The sequence below is a fragment of the Boleophthalmus pectinirostris genome, unplaced genomic scaffold, assembly GCF_026225935.1.
Source record: "Boleophthalmus pectinirostris isolate CB_2022bp ecotype Guang Dong unplaced genomic scaffold, ASM2622593v1 HiC_scaffold_19, whole genome shotgun sequence".
NCBI classification, from domain to species: domain Eukaryota; kingdom Metazoa; phylum Chordata; class Actinopteri; order Gobiiformes; family Gobiidae; genus Boleophthalmus; species Boleophthalmus pectinirostris.
The window spans coordinates 6,724,817-6,745,978 of record NW_026571140.1 but is presented as its reverse complement, the minus strand read 5'-3'; the positions used below and the strand labels follow the sequence as shown (position 1 = coordinate 6,745,978).

General features: G+C 39.2%; 1 protein-coding gene across 1 annotated transcript in view; it reads right to left on the bottom strand.

The window, feature by feature from the left end:
- madd (MAP-kinase activating death domain) overlaps window positions 1–21,162 on the bottom strand; it is a 56,187-nt gene that overhangs the window by 14,840 nt on the left and 20,185 nt on the right. The window contains 14 exon segments of the mRNA XM_055154584.1: window positions 1,491–1,641; window positions 2,455–2,641; window positions 4,043–4,151; window positions 5,998–6,057; window positions 8,496–8,513; window positions 9,995–10,096; window positions 10,501–10,637; window positions 11,204–11,457; window positions 11,868–12,076; window positions 12,963–13,066; window positions 13,421–13,577; window positions 13,746–13,981; window positions 14,257–14,429; window positions 20,964–21,044. Coding sequence (XP_055010559.1) covers window positions 1,491–1,641; window positions 2,455–2,641; window positions 4,043–4,151; window positions 5,998–6,057; window positions 8,496–8,513; window positions 9,995–10,096; window positions 10,501–10,637; window positions 11,204–11,457; window positions 11,868–12,076; window positions 12,963–13,066; window positions 13,421–13,577; window positions 13,746–13,981; window positions 14,257–14,429; window positions 20,964–21,044 — 1,978 coding nt within the window.

Here is a 21,162-nt window from a genome sequence, read left to right as displayed (position 1 = left end):
AATCTCTAAAGGGAGAGAAGGGTGCAGGGTGGAGTCAGGGTGGCGTATTTGGAGTGTCCTCTGTATACAGACCCAGATCAGACCAAAACAAAATGGCTCTGATTTTTTTCTGACTGAATTTATAATCAAAGCACTGAGAAGAGGATGGGTCTTTACTAGGCCTGTATACCAGGGAGAGAAGCTTCCACCTTCCATGCTCAGAGCAAAGGGAGCTGCCATATGACTAGAGCAGGCCTGGCACAAACCTGCAGTAAAGGCACACAGCACACGCTGGCCTCAGGCCTCCCTTGTCCACTACTGCAGATTTAACACATCTGATACATACACATGCAAGTACAAGGCAGCAGGCACAACACACGTCCACAGGGGGCAAATGGGGACATGTTAGAGGAGAACACAAGGACTTTGTCCAAGCTGCAACAGGCCAATATTACACACTCTTCAGACATATTGTATTATTTACTATAAATGCAAAGCAGCTACACATTGACGGCGCCATGGGCTTTGCAGTGACTTAAAAATGAGAATGTCCATAATCATGCATATGGTTTACAGTAAAATTAATGCAAATTAATAATGCTAAATTATATTGCGTTATATGAAAATCAATTCATTAAAAAAATATGAAAATCAATTCATTTAAGCGCTTTTGACACAAAAGCCATTTTTAGTAAGGATCCTACAGCCCTTCTATTGCACTAAGACTGGTTTGGAGTTAAGAGTCTTATGTTAGCAGATAGAATTTTTGTTGAGGAGAGCTCATAAACTTTCATTTGATTCATTGAGCCCAAACTCATTCTGATCCATGTATTTATTATACTAGATTGGTATCCCTTACAAATACACATAGCATCCATCACATGAATGTAAGATGAGAGTGTAGAATATTGGCACTGTAAGAGTTAGTCTAGTGCAGAGGAAGGGATGGACTGTTTCTGACAAGCCTTTGGGATGGGGGAGGGGTCTCACAGAGCACATGCCACTGGGCTAGAGCGGTGTACACACCAATGGAGGCAATAAAGTTCTCCTCGTTGAGGCTGCGAGTGTCAAAGTGGCGTGCGCCCCTGCCTGGGGTGTGGTGGGGCAGCTGTAGGTGGGGCACATTCAGGAGGGCCGGGGGTCGGGCAGCCTCCATGCGACCCGACGGGCTCTCTTTGCTCCCCGGGCTGCTAGAACTGTCTGTGGGGCTTCGCTTGTTTCGCTTTTCGGGGTCTAGCGAGTTACCACAGTTAGGAAGCCAGACACAGAGTTTGTCAGCATTACAAAACAGAGAAATGAAGAGGTTAGTTAAAGCAAGGACGCAAAGGGTTAGACATACAACTCCCAGTGCCTTAGAGTTTCACTAGAGCAAATGTCTGGCGTGCGACTTGAAGCGCAGTACAGTGTTAGTGGCAGAGAGTCATTGCTGTTAAATGATGCACAAGTTTTGACAGTATAAACAAAAACAGATGCTGTACATATCCTGAGAGCGCTGCATTTGACAAGAGTACCTTTGGTCTGATAGTGTGTGCGGGCGATCTCCAGCAGACTAAAGACACTGGCCATCCCTCCCAGGCCGGCGTTGGTGTAAGAGTGCTCCAGACTGGACACAGTGCACTTTAAAATGTCCAGCATGCCCTTGTACACCTTTCTGTTCACCTCCTGTTAGACACAAAACCAAAAAAAATCTAAACCGTTTTCAATGCATTCCAGAGACACTGTTGGACAAGTTACTGCAAAACTGTAATGTGTTATTTATGACTTGTTACTGTCATTTCAAAGTAATTTGTTACTTTACAATATTACTGCATTTAAAATGTAAAGCATTACACAACTATTGCAGCACTTTTAAGTTACTCTCACCAAAATAACTGTGCGAAGATGCCGAACTTTTGCGCAGTATATGGACTGAACAAGGACTAAACCAGGACTAAACCAGGACTGAACCCAGGACTAAACCAGGACTGAACCAGAGCTGAACCAGAGCTGAACCAGAGCTGAAACTAGGACTGAACCAGGAGTACTGAAACAAGACTAAACCAGGTCTAAACCAGGTCTAAACCAGGTCTAAACCAGGTCTAAACCAGGTCTAAAACAGTACCAAGCCAGGTCTAAACCAGGACTGAACCAGGACTGAACCAGGACTAAACCAGGTCTAAACCAGAACTGAACTAGGTCTAAACCAGGTCTATACCAGGACTAAACCAGAGCTAAACCAGAGCTAAACCAGAGCTGAACCAGGACTGAACTAGGTCTAAACTTGGTCTAAACCAGGACCAAGCCAAGACCAAGCCAGGACTAAACCAGGACTAAACCAGGACTAAACCAGGACTAAACCAGGTCTAAACCAGGTCTAAACCAGAACTAAACAAGGTCTAAACCAGGACCAAACCAGGACCAAACCAGGACTAAGCTTGGACTTGGACTATTTGAATCTCATCCTTTAAATTGTTACCCAGTGCTTTTGATTCTCACCACATCTCGTATGATCTCCTGTCTGGCATCCTCCTCTGATTGGATGGCCCTGTTGAGTTTGCTCAGCACAAAGACGCGCAGCTGCTCATTCTCCAGCAGGCGGCGCACTTTCTTCATGTTGAGCCAGCCCACTCCCTGGCCATCCAGCACGCTCTGCACCACCTCTTTCAGGAACTGCTGGTTTTCACTGCATCGAGCATATAAAATTACACTGAATTATCAGAATTAGCTGGGGATGTGAGAAGAAAAAAAAAACATTTCAGAGGTTCCAGTCAAAGCTACTTTCATCAGATAATCACAGTTTTCATTACTAATAATTAATATAGCAAAGAATACCACAGTCTCATGGAAGTATTGTCTATTTTAAGGGCATATGATTATGTGATGCTGTGTATTGTTAATGCTGAGAATTGAAAAAAATTACTGAAAGACATAGTCTATGCATTTTAGAAAGTGTTTTGTTGGGTAAAAAAACAATAGAATCTATTAAAAGGGTCACTTGTTTTCATCCAATCAATTTTGCTGCCAAGAATCATAGGAAACAACTGTCTGACTCAATTCCAGACAGCATCTGAATCTCTGTCATGGTGCATTCAAGAGTGGAAATACAACACTAAAGCCTTGTTTCCACTGCCACAGTGGTCTTGGGTCTGCCTTGGAGGGGGTTCGTTTGGTGGGTTCCCTCCAGCCGAGATGTGTTTCTATGCTTCAGGCACAGCTCCAGCTCCATAAGCAGCTCTCTGCTCTGCGAGACACTGACATCACCCAAACAACTCATGTTTTCCTAATAAGTAAAATCTAAATCGTATTTGAATTATACTCGTACCTGTACATCCAGTCTGAGTCCAGCCTCACAAAAAGCTGTTTTGTAATTCTAAGTAAAGCTAGCATAAACACAAAACATCTTCCAATTTATCATCAGCTTTTTCTGCACTGATTTTATTTCTCTGTGCCTCAGAGTCACATTTGAGCATCTCTTTATGTGATTCTTTGGGTTTGGCTCATGTTAGATGCATTATGTACTGGAAATATAATATGTTTGATGTCAACATGAGTGGCGTGCTTCCATAAACATGAAATATCCGTTAGCTTTCGAGTCAACAGTCAAGTTACCTTAAGTGGAAATACATATAATATTTGTGACTAGATCAATTCAGTGTTTGGTGAGAACTTATTATTTTTATGTTTATATCTGTTTTTGCAGTCTTGTTTTTGCCTGACTCTGCGTTCTGTTGTCCCATTATCTGTTTAGTTGTTGTAACCACACACGGAGTCATACTGTACCCCATAGCCCTATGGAAACTAGTGCCATCTGGTTCAGACCCCTCAAACAGGGCCGTAAGGTTCACTTTAGACAGTGGAGACACTTGCAACTCATAACAATCCACTCAAAAGCAAACCAGTGGAAACTGCATGAAACTATGCCAGACAGTTGTGTACTATGTCTGTGTCATATCACAGTGGTAGAGAGGACAAAATGAGCAGGGCTAACATGTTCTTTACTCATGGTTAAAAGTCCCTTTAAAAAGGAAACAAATTACACAAAGCAGTTACAGCAGGTGAACAAACCACCTATATGGCAGCATACCTGTTGTTATTGACTCGACCCTGAGGGGAGGGGGACTCTCTCTTCACAGTGGGGCTGTGCTTGATCACTGAGGACTTCTGGTCCACCAGAGCCCGGGGCGCACGGGCACCTGAAACAGGAGCAGCAGTAATGAGATTTAATACTATTTGGTGAGACAGCAACTGCTCACTATGTACACAATTTTTTGTTGAGAGTTAGGGATGTCACATATTCACTGCAAACTGCAATGTCACAAATTAACCCCATGAATGAAAATAAAAATAAAAATTCTTCATTCAATGTCAAATATATACTCTTTATTAAATCACCTTTTCTTATTTTAAAATAGTTTTTTTGTTTTCTCTGATAAGTTTAGTCTGTTTAGAGGTCACCTGAAAATGTATAAATCCAGATATTTCTTGTCTAAACCAAAAATCTGAAAATCAAAAGCAGGACAGGAAAGGTACACTACTCCTCTAAAGCGTACACATATTACAGTGGTGTAGAGGAGAAGATGACTCTGCGCTGCATGGTCAGGCTGCAGAAACTGTCTATTATTAAACCAGAGCAGAATATAGGACAGCCCCATACAGATTTGCTAGACATCCACACAAACACAAGACAGTGTTGTCAGTGACATCTCACTAGAAGAGTTCAGAGTGTGGTCATTAAAAAAACAAACAAACAACAACACACCATCACATACACACACACACACACACACACACACAAAAAATGATATTGGGCTCTTTTTCCAATCTTGGGTTAACATTTATCATATACACTGGGTTTAACATTTACAAATTGTCCATGTTTAAAAGACTAAAAAATGATCTTACATAATCTTTGTAGTCTGTGTTCTTTGTTGGGAACTGAAAGCCTGTCATTATCTGTGGGTGTGGGATGGGCGTGACCTATAAGCTCAACCTACAAAAAACCTGTCTATGGTTTTTGTTCTTTTATATTTATGAACTGTGCTACACAATGAAGATTAGCTCTTCCACAAACAAATAAGGTGAAGTTGGGTGGACAAGATTAATGCAGTTTTCCTAGTCAGCCTGGTCAGCCTTTGTCATCTTGACTGCCAGATGAGTGACATGTGGGTTTAACCAATCACAGTAAAATGTATGATTAATGATACAAATATACTTGTGAATACATTATATATGAAACTATTAAGGGTAAAAAGTTTTGGGCAGTGCAATTAAATCAAATTGTGTAAATTGTTTGTAGTTCGCAGAGATCAACTTTTGAGGACTGTTTTATCCATCTTATTATACTTTTATTTGCCATGTTTCCCAATCCTAAAAAGGAAATTAAAGTCAACATTTCTAGTATTAAAGTGGAACTAAACACTAAATCTTGTTTTTATTTTTTGTGACTGAACTGTGTACATGGAGCTCGAGTAGTACAAGCTACTTTTTACTTTAGTATCAACTAAGTGTTTGCAGCTTTGTGGTCAAAAACAGTAAAAAAATAAAAATTAATAATAATAATAATAATAATTAAATAAAAAATGTGCATGTCTCCTGTGGCCACTGTGATTTCAAGTACTATGTGATATCACACAGGACTGCCCTGGTTAAAGCCAGCTGTTTCTGATTACAATCACCTGGCTGCAGGAGCGAGGTTCAAAATGTAGATACCTGGTAAAACAATAACATTCCATTACCTTATACTGTACCTCCACCCTGCTCACTTACTTCTTACACTTACAGCCTACATTAGCACCTCTATTTAGAGTGTGATTGTGGGCAGAGATGGTGTTTAGTCTCACTTTAAATCAAGAGTTTTTTGTTGTCACCCTATGGCCCACCCCTTAGATGAAGTTAGCTGAAGCAGACAGTCACTATGAGCAGTGATGATGAGACAATGCTCCAAACACAGTGACTGAAATGAGCACGACAGATGCTGGAGGTGTGGTGAACTGGTCTGGGGAGACATGCAGCTCACTGGAACAAAAGGGCAGGACCCACCTTCTCCGCTCCCCTGGCCGGCCTCTGTTATTATCTCCATTAGAGAATTTAGCCCAAAGACTGCACACAGAAGCCATGATTAGTGCCATGACAGGCAGGACCCAGAGGGACACGGCACGGGCAGCAGCGGGCCCCCATGAGCCCAGAACATGCACACTCAACATGGTTCAAGAAAAATATAATACAACCAAATACAAGTACACAACATGGACAGATGATGGCGCCATGTGTTGAAGAGGATGACTACAGCAATGTGTCACCATGGTGACACATTTGGCTTTGGCTGAATATACCGGGCTGACGGGTTTTGCAAGTTGCATCGGGATATTTTTCTTCAATAGTTTTAAAACCACGAGGCAAATATATTCAAAGAAAAGACACGGCAAGCAAAAGTTGTTTACAGGCAGACAGTATTCTCCAGACTCACCACTTTCTGTTTAATTACAGCCCCAACTGTAACTTTTTGCCAAAAAAAAAAAAAAACTAAAATAAAATAATGTTTTTTTTTTGTTTTGTTTTTTTTCATTATGGATGCATTTATTGCATTGACAAATATAGAAATACATTCATCCATACTGTGAGCAGGCTTGCATCTCCACAAAACTGATTTATCCTCCTGTTTCCATTGAAATGTTGTTTTGACATAAAACATATCCATCCATCCTTTAAGGAGAATGTTCCAAACTATGGTTTTAACTTTCTATTGCCAAAGAAAATGCAGCTGACTTTTTAGCAAACTTGCAAGGTGGGCTTAAAACAGATTACTTAATAGATTTGTCAAAAGTATCGACACTTAAACTAATTTAACATATTCATACTAAAAAAGTAATCTCAATCAGACAGAAATTAGCCTTTCCTGAACAGTTTTAGAATGATCTTGAGCCATATCAAAACTAATATAAGAGCACATAGACTAGAATACTACTATGGAACTTACAGACTCACCTGTGGGATAGATATAAGGATCAAATAGTAATACAAAAGAAAGTACTATGATTTAATGTTTAATAATCACATTATATTGTCTAAGTGTTTTTATTATCAACGTTATTGGAATCAGTACTGAGTTTTTCCTAAAGCCCACCACACACTACAGGATTTTTTTTTCTAAACATGCGACAAAAGGTGTACAACACAGACACAAGGAGAATCTTTTGACATTTTAAATTTCTGAGCACAGACATGGCTAAGTTGTTTTAGTCTACACAAGAAACAGCTGACAAGAGGTGCACACACAAGACTGAAAAATCCTGTCGTGTGTGGCAGCCTTTAAAGATCAGAGTCCTGCACTTCTAGTTTAGATGCAAAACAAAACTGTGTTAATATTATTTGGGAGATGTGGTGCAATACTTCAGATAAATGATTTTTAATGCACAGAAGATTGGTGATAAAGTACACAGGAAGCACTATCGCTAATCTGCAGTTTTACCCTGACCCACGCTGTGTGGATGGAAACAGACACATGTAAGGAAACACTCTTGCCTTTTTACTTTTAAAAGACGCTTCAAACTGGATTTACAGCACTGATTTGTGGACTGGATATCATTATTTGCAGAGAACAAATTCTATGGATAATGTGGATGAGATGCTACCGTTTAACTTGCGTTTAACTTCACAACTTTACAAGAGGTGAATAATAAAGTCGCCTCATTTTCTCTATTACCTGAGTTTGTATGTTGCGCCTCTGTGTCCCATCACTTTGTCTGCCCCTGACGCCGTTTGTGGCGGTGGTGTTTTACTGTTATGATCTAACAAAGCAACTTAGAGTCACACTAAGAACACCTCAAAATCGCACAAGAAGACACAAAGTCAGGTCACGCTTCCCTGAACTTGGGGAGAAGTAAATCACAGCCTAAATCGGGCAAATTATCCTGTGGTGTGTGGTAGCCTTTAGTACTGATAGTGTTGTCAGGATACAAAAATTTCAAACTATAACTCAAAAATGCATACAATACTATAACTATACAAATAATTAATTTCCCGAAAAGCAAAAATGGGGTCTACCCTTAACATAGAAAATAAATCAGCAGTCATATCTAAACTCCAACTGCCCTATGCTTCCAACTTCTTTTATATGAATTTTGTCAGAAGATGCTTATGGACTTAACAAAAAAGTCTGGAGAATATGTCTGTAAAGGGCAAAAGAAACAAACACACAAATAGGTAGACAGGGTATATTAGACAGTACAATCCTCATCCACTGCCTAAAGGTCACAGTTGGAGATAAACTGAGCATTCTTCTAGAAGGAGGATGTGTAAACTCCACACTGACATAATGTTATATCACACTATTGTCTTGGCCAACTATGTGTGAATCATAGTGCGCCAAAAATACAGTCCCACCAAACAGCGCAGAGTGGCACAGGAGCAGAGGAGAGGTTAATATGGGATCTATTAGAGAGCTAGGTTCAAAGTTGAAAGGCTTAAAAGGTTAGTTCAAGGGTCGTTTTGGAGAGCAGTAAGGCTAAGTCTAGCTAGCACAGCACACATGAACATACCCGGGCTGTCAGGAGAATCTGAGTGACAGAGACAAGACATGTCAGAATCAGGAGCACAGGTTCAATGGCAGCTATTCCACATGGAGAGATGCCATGCTTAACGTTTTCTCTCACTTAAAGTTCAAATCCAGCCTCACACTATACACCAACATCAAGTATGGACTATATAAACACTTAAAAGGAGACACATTATAATATGTTTACTTTGCACTCTTGATTGGCAAGCAGCTATGTTGTTACAAATGAGCTTCTTGTCAACATGCGTCACCACTGTTGCCAGCAGAATGTGCAGGAGCAGTGCTTTTATCTGACTAATCCTATTGCCCCTCATCAGGCTAGAGAATGCCCTCATTCATGTACAGACACTAAAGGTCAAAAGCCTGCACACACTTTTTCATTTAGGCTTCTTTATTTTCATGACACCTTTTGTTTGAGCCTTCCTACTGTTATTGTTTTTTACTACTCAATGTGCTTAAATTGTCATTCGGGCAAATAAAATGATACTGATTGAACAACAAAACTCTCATGAAATGTGGAAAGCAAAAAATAAACGCTAAATAATTCCAAACTAGATTCAGACTTTTGAAAATAGACAGCCTTTCTTTGGACACAGCTTAGGACACTTGGAATTCCTTGACCCTGACATACCACAGTTATAAAGTGAAAACCATTTCAGGAGATTTCATCATGAAGCTCACTGAGAAAAGGCCAGCAAAGCAAAGGGTGGATACTTTGAGGAATTTGAATCTTAAATATGAAAAATATTTGCTACATAATTCCAGATATCTTTCATCATATATTTGATGTCTTTTGTATGTATCTAAAATGTAGATAGTAGTAAACAAAGAAAAAAACACTGAATGAGAAGGTGTGTCCAAACTTTTAACTGGTAGTGTATATGTACTATATCAGTTTATGAAAAGTGAAAATCCACTCAAAAAGTATTTAACAAAAATAAAGAAATCATAATGAGTCTCCTTTAATACATCAAATTAAATATAATAGAATGATGCACTCTATCTATGCACCACTGTGTAAAAACATGACACGATAAAATAAGAACATGGATTTTCCCTTTAAACTTATTGGAGAGAAAAACACAAAAAGCCCTCCATATGCCACATTAAACAGTGCCATTTTGAATAGGCAATCCAGAGGAATTACAATCGTGCTTTGTTTAGAAACCTCTACAAACCTGCTTGCTCCACCTCCTCCTCAATATCAATTTTAAAATATTCTAGAAAATAAAATTATTCAAAAAGGGACAAAGGAGAGTAGGAGAAATAAAAATTATCACAAAATTGTCAGTGATTATTGAAAAAAGTTGTAACAAAATCAGGACACATTTAATTTGAACAACTTTGCAGTAGGCTCGTCAAAACTACATAGGCCTGAAAAGAATACTAAAACGTAATAAATGAATTCACTGCTGACCTGACTTGACTATCATGAGACTACTGGGTCAGAGTGGAGCTTAAAAAGGTGAGAAGGAGTGGTACCTTTAAGGCTGGGGAATGGTGTGGCTTTTTCCCTCGCAGCCTTGTTGGGAAGAGCCAGGTTGGAAAGACTAAAACTTGTGCCGTGGTTCTTGTACAGATTGCCTGAAAAGATAAAGACAAAGCAGTCAAATTTCTGTAACAGAGGATAGAGTAAATTGTTGTTTAAAATCATGTGAATATGAATGCTTCTGTCCACCTTCTGATCTGACAAGAATGAGGTGAACTTACTCAACTCAGAAATCTTAGCATTTATATATGTCTCTTAAAAAAACTCAACTGTTCTCAACTCAATTCAACTGTTCTATTTATTGCCGTATATCATTGTTGTTTGAAATATCATGCTTGTTGAGTAATTAGTCTGTAATTTGTACAGCACTTTGGGGCATTGATGACTGTATTTTAAAGATGCTGTATAAATTAACCCTGACCTTGGCCTGATTTTGTGTTCTCAGACTGCTCAAATCTTGTGTGTTTTTTGTTTGTTTTTTTGTAGGCCATATTCTTACTTGCAAAGGACATGAGCCCCCCTAGCCCATCGTTGCTGCTGTTGGAGATCGTGGAGTTTGGTGAGCTGTTGTGAGAGTCCTCTCCATCAGATTCTCCAGGGAGTCTCAAGCTACTGGGACGGAGCGGACGTGCAACCCTGGAGTCAAATCAAGATCATAAGCACATGCCACACTAAATAAACAGCATGCATTAGTATTAGTACTAGTATTAGGCTGCAGAATAAATGGGAGTCAAAGGGAGAGTACAATACATAAACTTTCTTCTTTCTAGTGGAAATGTCACATGTGTACAATTACAAGCTTTTCAAGCATTTATTTCTAGATTCTAAACCTTTTCCATTTGTGACTGAGAATTACAATTCTATTTCATCCCTCTTGACTGTGAATGCGCAGAGAACATTCAATGCTTTCAGCATTTGGTCTCAGTTATGAAGTTGGGCCTGGGGGGAATTTGATTGAAGTGTCAAGCTAGTATTATAAATATGATTGTTGCTATATTCAAATTGGTTATTGATTACTATATTTACTTCAGGCACACACACTCATCCACTGCACCATACATACCACCTTGATTCAAACCACCATGGAATGAGCTGGGTGAATTGCCATGCTTGGGTTAAAAAGACAGCATTTCATGGTAGGTCAGAAATCCCTTTGAATGATGATTACACAGTCATTCAAGTCACAAACAAGTTGCACACACTTGTTGCCATTGAGGTTCTGGTTGAATCGAGGGGTGTAGGACTCCACTTGCTCGTCGGCCTCTGGGTCATCCTCAGTGGGGAAACCGTACTGGGGCTCAAAGTAGGGGTTGTCATACTCTGGCTTTTTGTTGGCTGTGTCTACCACGCCGCTGTCTGCTGGGGGGCGGAGGAACGGCTGGCTGGCCAGGCCTGGGACAGGGTTCTGGAGAGCAGCACTGGCTGAAGCCTCCATCTCAGGTGGTTCTCCAGGTTCCTGAGGAATGAACACAAAGGGATTATTAAACTAATTTACTAAATGATCTGAATAGATTTCCACAGAACACCTCTCTTGAATCAGTTTGGTCTCATTTGGTGAACACGATGTAACCATCACAATTTGATCACAAAATCTGGTGACTGAGGAAGAATGGTCTGTTTGTACATGTATACCACTTACCTATTACTGTTGATTTTGTATTATGTGTGCTTATGGTGACGAGTGTGTTTTTGAAGCTACTTCTGCTCTTTAAATTGCTCGCCAAGAACAAATAACATTATTTGTGCGATTGATTGAATACCACCCAGATACAGGGAGAAGGCTGCCACCGTCTTCTGAAAATTTTGAATCCCCCCCCCACATGGATGATAAGACAAACTGTGTTCTACAAGTTGAAGGTGACCCACATGATTAACTCCCTGGATGATGGTGCTGGGGCTGGAGCTGGCCGTGGTGCTGGAGCTGGAGCGCAGAGGCTGTCCGTCAGAGGGCTCAGCGGGAGCGTCTGCACCTCCTGTGGGCCCCTCTGAGCTCTGGCCCTCCCTCAGCTCCTGGAAGTCCTGAAACTCCACTTCACTTGGGTCTCCAAGCGCAGCATGTGTAGGGGGATCCAAATCTGAACAGAAGTATTGTTTACAAAAATAAAGTCATATCATTATCTGTGTGGTTTACTGGTTCGATACGTTTTGTAATAAGTGGCACTAACACTGCAGTCCTTCAGAACTCACATATTTGATTCACAAGTCTATATAAATAATTTCCTAGTACTTTTTTCTACATAGTTGTTTTTCATGGACTCCTGTGCAGGTGTAGTCTTGTGAGCATTTGGATCAAACAGAGATATGTAATAGTTTAGAGAGATTTTGTCACGCCCATTTTTTAGTAGACTAAATCGACAGACATGCCTTAACTTGACCAAGAATTTCTTTAGTTGATTACAGCCCTCTGTGGCATGATAATTATTAAGTCTTAAGGGCACACATTTTTTTTGTGCCGTTTTTTTTGGTGCCACATTTTTTTATGTATTAATTTCCTCTACAGCAGAATCTAATCACATGCTTAGCTTTCAATCATATCTTTTTGTGTTTCTAATTTAGCAGTGAATCAATTACAAACACTGTGGACAAGCCAACCAAAAACATTCTGCTAATAACTCGAGGTTATCAAATATGAAAAGGGAAGATTATTTATATAAAAAGGATCTGTTAAGCCACAAAACCACAGAAGAATCATTTCAAAATGAATGACACAGAAATGTAATGCTTTTACAATTAAGATGGATTCAAAATCTTTTTGATTGACATAAAATACGTAAAAATAAGTCATGGGTTTTCCTTCAGAATTATTCTATTTTAGATATATTTTTGTAATCAAATGCAAAACTTGATTTAAAGATGTAATGTTGCATAATCTATGCTTTCATCCTTTATAATACTCAGCAGTATCTGCGAAATCTAAATGTCTAATAATAATCTCCTCGATGGAGGGACAGTAGAACTCACTCGTGGTCTCTCCTTGGATGTCTCCTTGGATCATCTCACTCACAAGGTCTCCGAGGGAGGAGTATGAGGAGCTGGAACCATCATACGCGTCACTGTCACTGCCACTGCAACACACACACCTGTTACTAGGCACTTAAAACACAAAGTGGAGTTTAGACACTAACCCATTTTTTTTTTTTTTTTTTTCCCCCAATGGGAGCATGTCATGGCTGGAATTTCAACTGAATGAACACTAAAATATCTCTCCCCATTGTGACAAAAAAATAATTTTAACCATGTCAGATTAATGTATCTGCCTTTAAATCTTCACTAATGACAAAAAATCATGAGCATAGAATAGGCTCACAATATTTCATCCTGTGCAGCAGCAGCAGTAGCTAAGCCCCTCAGACAATAAGAGCAGGCAGTCTGTCTTAGAACAGTGCAGGTGTTGTGCTGTGAATAAGCGGTAGTCCCACCTGTCCGTGGGGTCAGAATCGTTGCCCTCGTCCTCCAGAGGACTGGCCATGGCCTCCACCAGCTGTGAGCTACCGTCATACACTCGGTACAGCACAGGCTGCAGCTGGTGAGCGTACCACTTTGGTTTGTCCCCAATTAAAGACGGGTCAAATACATCTAAAAGAGAGGAATTAATGACATTATTTATATACAACAGACTCATTATAATTATACAGCTGAAAATGTTTTATGGTGTATTTTAGTTTAGCAAATGTAATCACTCTGTTGCTGCAAACTGGCAGCTCAATTAAAAAGAAGTGAAGAACAACAACATGATAGACATACTGTTGTGAATCCTCTGAAAGGCCAGGTTGGTTGGGTTGAGGGCCCATTCTCCATAGAATTCCACAGCCTGAGTGTGAGAGAGTTTATCTGCAAAGCTGGAGCGCCGCGGCCGAGAGGCCAGGAAAGAAGAGCACTGGAAGGCCACCACAGGCCGGGGAAACAGGCGCAAGGTGCGTGTGTGCATTTGGAACCCCTGGAGGACATTTGGGGAGTTGAAAAAGCGCACCATGGCAACCCTGGAAAGAAGAAAGAGACATGAGCCCTAATATAGTCAGAATGCTAAAACTTTGCTGAATAGGCTTAATTTTGGAAAAGGATAAAAAAGGATAGAAGTTGTTCTAATTTTATTGAGACCCAAGAAATTAGCAGAGTGTCAAAAAATCACCAAAGATACAAAACATCAGTAGCTATGTGACGGAGTGCAGGTAGACTAGATCAGACTATCATCATCAGACTAGATTTGCTCAGGGTGCACTTGTTAGTGAAGTCCACCGTGAGTGAGGACACTTGCCTGGTGGCTACATCCACTGAATCCACATCGTTGCCATAAATGAGAGGGTTAAACTCTGTAGAGGATGGTGAAGCTTTATCTCGGCCCGGTGGGAGTATGGGCAGCTCCTGTCCTTCCTGAAACTTCTCCAGGTTCAGAATGGGCTGTGTGTTCAGGCTCATACTGGCCAAAGCCTGGAATAAGCCACAGCACAACCATTACAAATATAGAACGTTTCATATTACGTAGAGAAGGTGGTTAGGAGAGGACTAAAATGGGATGCTCCAACCCCTGGCATCAGCATGCAGGCATCAGAGGATCCTTTATTGATAGTTAAGACAAAATATTATATTGAATCTTACATTATAAAATAAATCAACGACCAATAAAGCATTACTTTAATTTCTGTAGATGTCTTCATGGAAAGACAAAAAACTTCCTGATCACTTTTGTACAGTGTCACTACAGTCATTGTTTCACTTGCTCTCCACCTACTTTGGTAGGGCACAAGCATTACACATAAATTATCTTGGCAATATAATTTTGAATTAAGTGCTTCAGTGTACCAGGTATGTCTTGAAAAATGAAGTCCTTTAAAGCCCAGTGCATGCACCCTCAGGAACAATTACATAATAATAAAGCATGTGAGTATGTTTCTTAACAAATACATTACAAAAGCTGTGCACTGTACTGACAGAATAATTGTAATGCTGCATGAACCTACTCCAGTTCTCTGGTTCTCCGGTTCCCATCCATTTAAATAAACTCAATCCCATTTTAACCTGTGCTACTAATGTTATCCATAATTCTGTTGGTAGATATTTAAAGTACATTACTTCATACCTCATACAATTTCCCTTTCTTTTTTTTTTTTGATGTGGTGACACTAGCTGAACATGATCTTACTATTAAACTTTACTTTAAATGCTGATGCCAGAGGTGGGTCTGTTGCTTTGGAAGAGGAGCAGGAGAGTAGGTCAGTGTGCATGGTCGCTGCAGACTCCAGAGTCAATGTTAAGCTTAGCACAATGGAACATTTAGTCAGCCTGGGTGACTGGTAAGTTCAAAGTGATTATTGTTTTTCCCATCATTATGAAAATTGGTTAAAACACGTATTGCTGCCAGAACAGATGCACGCACATTCAGTCATGCTCAAGCCAGAGCTAAGCAGCGTCTCCTTAAACCGCAGTGCCACATTCTCACGCGTTACTCTCGTCTGGAGAGAGGAGACAAATATTGACAGGCAGATTCATGTGAGGAAGGAGAGATCCGTGCAGGGCTCATTTGCATTCCACACCAGGCAAACATGAGTAACCTTATTTTCAGCGGAGAAGAAGATCTGCTTTTGGGTGATGGCGCTGAGCCTAAGCAGACACTGAGGAGAGGGAGGAGAGTCACATGAGGCCAGCAGTGAACAGCACATGACACAGGGGGAGGACATGGAAGTGAACCCAGCTCTTTCTTTGTCTCCTTTGTCCACACTGCTTATCTGGACATATACTAGATTTTTTTTAAAGAATCACAAGGGCCACTTTGCTTGATATTATATTTTTTAAAAACATAACTTTTTTCCTTAGATTTTCTCAAGGGCAGATTGCATAATAAAAAAGTATTCAGTGTGCTCCATTCATTATGGCACTCAGTGCTATAAGAGAAGATTACTGTTTGAATTGTATTGTTTGAAAAATGTGGATCAAAACACAGCTATTTTTTGTTTGGCACTGCTGCCATTGGTGAAGGTTCACTGTGTTGGTTTTTAGCTGGATGGTCCAAGTCCTTCTATTCTACACGGAGATGATTTCGTTTTGCCTGGAATGTTCTACAGTCAGGCATAAAACCTGGCAGTCTCCATGGAGACAAGCAGGTGATTCAGAGTATTTGTACGCAATAAAAAAGCCTGTAATTGAATAAAGTAGGATAAATATGAAGCATACTGTGGAACATGCCAGGCAAAACAATGACATCAGGAAATAAGCAGGTGACAGAACCTCCACCAGAAAATGTACCGAGTGCACTTTTCATTTATTATTTAAGTAAATAAAATTGTGTCAGTGAAACAGGAAATATTTCACCCAAATTCCAGATTACTTGGGCCTCAAAGTACAACCTAAAATTACATTATGAGTTATATTATCAGGCTGGCTCAATTCTACAATTACACTGAATATTAGGAACATGATCCCTGTTAAAAGTTGTCTGTTCTGCCCCAACCCAAGATGGCTGTTAAAAGGTACTGAGGAAAAGGAGGAAAGAAAACAGATGTAAAGACAGGACAATGATGCAAGAGACTGACACATGAAGACCCAGACAAACACAGAGTGCTCCTAACAGCTCTATACAGGTACTGCACACCACTATTCATTGTAACCAGCTGCTGCACTGCTTACAAATGAATGACGATGAACAAAGCAGATCTCACAAAAAAAAAAAAAAACGCTTTAAGAGTAACAAAATGTTCACAGAAGAATTTGTAAGAACTGATTCACTACACCAGACATGTCAAACTCAGGCCCGGGGGCCAAAATGTATTGTATTAGTTTCGGTTAGCTGAAGAGAACACACAGGTTTCAACACTATTACATAGGCTTCCTGTCTTTTCACACTCATTACTGCTGACGAATGCAATCTCCAAAGCAAACTTTTTTTTTAAAAACACATTTTAAATTGAACTGTGCTACAGAAATTGTAGCTCAAAATCTGTTTCCCACCTTGTCATGTCATGCTGTGGTTTTCAAGTTAACAGCTACCTTTTTTATTTTGTTCAGTGGATATTGGAAATTCCAGGGCTGAAATGATCCAAATGATTCTAGTGAAGGTGTATGGAGTTTAAATACACAGTGGAACACTTTCAGTATTACCAGATAAAGGTGAAACCGAATGTTTTCAGTTTGAGAAAAGAACTCAGTCTAAATATGCAGTTTGTGTGTTAAACGTGTAAATGAAACCAAACACAACTCCAAGTTGTAAGTATTTGATGAGGAAACAAAATTATAACATAGATCATAAATAGTGTAAGATGGGCTCTAATCAACTGTCAAATTGGGACAACTATTTCCAAAATGTTATTAACCTTTTTTTTCAGGATAATATCTCATTTTGCTACTCACATTCTAAATAGCAACTTTTCTACTCTAGGGGCTTTTAAATACAGGTGTCTCCAAAGACAAAACAATAAAATATATTATGTCTATACTTTGTCAATTTTGACAAAATAGCAGTAATTGTTTGAAATAACTCTCAAAACCATTACACATCTCTATGTATCGGACCCAAACTACACTCACAAGGCTACTACAGCATGGGAGTACATGCAAAACTACAACTACTACTATATCTTTCTATAAATATTAGGGGTGGTGATTTGGAAATGTCCTACAGTTGTACAGAAGCTTAGACTCTGGAGTCTGAAGCAGGAGAAGTTTGTTTTCAGTCTGGGACCCGGTGAACTTAAATACTCAACACTGCACGTTAATACTGACTGTTCAAGTCTGACTCTGCTTTCACACAAGGAGGTTTAAATAAGAACCAAGAAGGACAGCCTGGAGACAAGCTGAGATGAGAAGTGCATAGCATATTGCTTCTGTGAGATGAGCTGACCAAGGAAATTGATAATGTTAAAGAAGAACAAATTATGTAATAGCTGGATGATGCAAGAGCTAACTGCTGAGAAATGTTAATAAAAGAACTGGAGGTGTCCTTGCTAAGCCTATACAGGGGATGCAAAATGAATAATGAATAATTATTAGGGACGTCAGTCTCATCCCAATCGTCAAACTTTTAATGATTTCATATACAATTTAAGCTGTGTCTTATAATAATTTTATTCAACTGGGGCAAAATACAACATAGAATATTTAATTATAACAAATCATTAGGCTATTTTAAATAGGCCATTTTTATTTTATAGATTTGATACTATTATAAAACAATGTTTTAAAGAGTGACAGAGATATTACATGATGTTTTATCTCACTATTTCTAAAGGAAGTTTTTTATTATTATTATTATTATTTTTATTATATTACATTATTCATCTTTGAGGCCTGTAAAAAGATAAGAATCCTAGTCCCAAGCACACGGCTACTTAACATAGGTAAACAAGTTCTGCCAATTTCTCCAAAGTTTGGTTTTCACTCTTTTTCACACTCTGGTGAAGACATAGTAAAGATAGAACAAATACAATCTCTGTCATTAGTTTTTTTTTAAGAGTTTCCTCAGTCTGTGTTTAAGCCTCTCTGGGCATTAGCTGCAGCGTTGGCAGTGACGGCTCCGTATCTGAATGAATCGAATTGCGCATTGTAGCTCTTACACAATCCATATTGTCATATTTTAGAATTGCAAAGTATCGTGGCACAATGCATCATTACACCCCTAATAAAGATAGATCAAACTAAAAAATACCAAAAAAACACCAAATCTTCAGCTAACTCAGTCACTTCTCCTTTCTGCCTTTGTCCCATATACATTTTTATAATCAAAATTAAATGACTTGATGAATATTTAGTTATCTAAGATGCAATCAACCAATTAATTAGTCTACAGAGCTAGACTTGTCTTATCTAAAGTGGTTTTTTGGTATTTTAATATGAATGATTAAAAAATGCGTCTGTCTGGTAGAAGGAAGGGAAAGTGAAGCAAATAGTACACAAATACAAGTTTGGGTGGTATATTTTCGCATCAGTGAATCTCATCTCTTCCAGTCCACTCACTCATCTTTTTTTTTCAGGGACATGAATAATGTAGTATTATATTATTACATACTGAAATGTAACTGTTAAATCTGGACTTTGTGTGTATGAGAGGACTGTGCGCTAGAGTCTACAAACAGGGAGGAAGCTGCTAATGCTACAGCACAACCAACTGGCTCTGATTCAAGGCTCCTTTAGTCACAACCCATATGACAGCAGCCTGGTAAACAATGGCACTGTTTAAACACGATTCTTACAAGGGAATGGCTTAAGCTGCAGAAGTGTGCACACATCCACACCATACAATACAGAATAGAGTACTGAGGCAGCACTGCCAATCTGTTCATTAAAATCTTACACATGTAAAAATGTGATATCTGCCAAAAAGCTGCATTTCAGGGGCTTATTGTACTGTTGGTTATCTGTGATTAGGGGTTTAGATTTAAAAATGATGAATATTTTGAAATAGTAGACAAAGGACTCCTGTTGGTCGGGCAGTTGCAGATGCATTGTAATAGCAAGGCCATAGCCTGTATACAGAAGTGCACTAAGGGAGAGTGACATCACTCACAGCCAGTGGTGGGGAGTAACGGATTACTTGTACCAGAGTTACGTAATCAGAGTACAAATTATGAGTAACTGTATTCAGTTACAGTTACTGTTTCCATGAGTGGTAACTGGATTACAGTTACTTTGTTGGAATAAATGGATTACTTGGTGGTATTTTCCTGTTTTTACATTTTGGGCTAAACCAGGTCTAAAACCAAGACTAAACCAAGACTAAACCAGGTCTAAACCAGGTCTAAACCAGGTCTAAACCAGGTCTAAACCAGGACTAAACCAGGACTAAACCAGGACTAAACCAGGACTATAACAGGACTATAACAGGAATATAACAGGACTATAACAGGACTAAACCATGCTGTGCAGACCATGTCTCCTCCTCTTCTATTAATAATATTTTTAATATGGTTAAGGAAAGTCTGGGCTTTTTATTTTCTTTTATCAGACAAATCTTCTTATGTTACGATCTCCTCGTCTTTGCTTCTCTACAGCAAACCAAGTAATCCAAAGTATTCAGATTACGTTACTCACTTTAAGTAATTTATTGGATTACGTTACAAACTACATTTTGGGGTATGTAATCTGTAATCTGTAGGGGAATACATTTTAAAAGTCACCTTCCCAACACTGCCAACAGCGTTCAATTGCAATCAAATGAAGTCAATCGAGGCTAGAAGTTATAGTGGCTGATTTGCAACCTAAAGAGCTAATCAAGGGCGAGGGTGATAGCTGTCAATAAACCTGCTGTGAAACCTTTGGGAAAGAGGGCACCTGATGACATAAAATAACCCATATAATACATTTTAAGGTCAGAATGACGAGCCTGACAGCAGGAGACAGAAAGACTATGAGTTTTCAATAGAAACTGAATTGGAGCTGGGTCGTGCCCATGCTCATTTCCTAGTTGAAACACTGTAGTTATGAGGCCAACTATATCCATCTATACAGTGTATGTATGCAGATACTAGCAAGGCATCATCAACATTAACATTTTTTTGAATTAGATTTAGAAATAAGCACTTGCAGCTGGAAGGACTAAACCAGCTTCTATCAAATCCTAATTAAAATGTATTGATTCATCCACTGTTTAGATCATCATTTGCAAAAGTAATTTAAAAACCTGGTGCACCTATGAATCAGAGCCAAGTTGTGGTCTCAGATGATTGGGGTATAATTACATCTATGAGGAAGTAGGATTCTAGCTCCTATGTTTTTTTTTTACCTCCACGGACTAGAGCATGCAAAGAAAACAGGACAAAGAGGTGTTAGTGTGGCACGCAACCCATTCAATGTTCCCATACCGCATCTACAATACAACTGCAGAGGGAGGAAGCGCTTAGTCTTCACAACACTGGAAGAAAAGGGTCAAGTACATGTATAAAATGGCACTGTAAAATATAAACGGTTGATCATGTTATATAAAGTCTACTGAAGTAATTCAAATAAAACAAAAAATAAACCAGTACAATTCCATACCTGTTTCAAATGCTTCTTGAGTTCACCCGCTTCAGGCTCAGGGAGAGGTGGCAATATCTCTGCATTGGTTGGGGCAATTACCTGCAACACCCCAATCATATATATTTTTTTTAATCAGATAAGAAATTAAGAAAAAAAGAAAAAATTATATTAAAAGGCCCTGTACCTGATTTTCCCATATGTTTGAGCATATATTGTT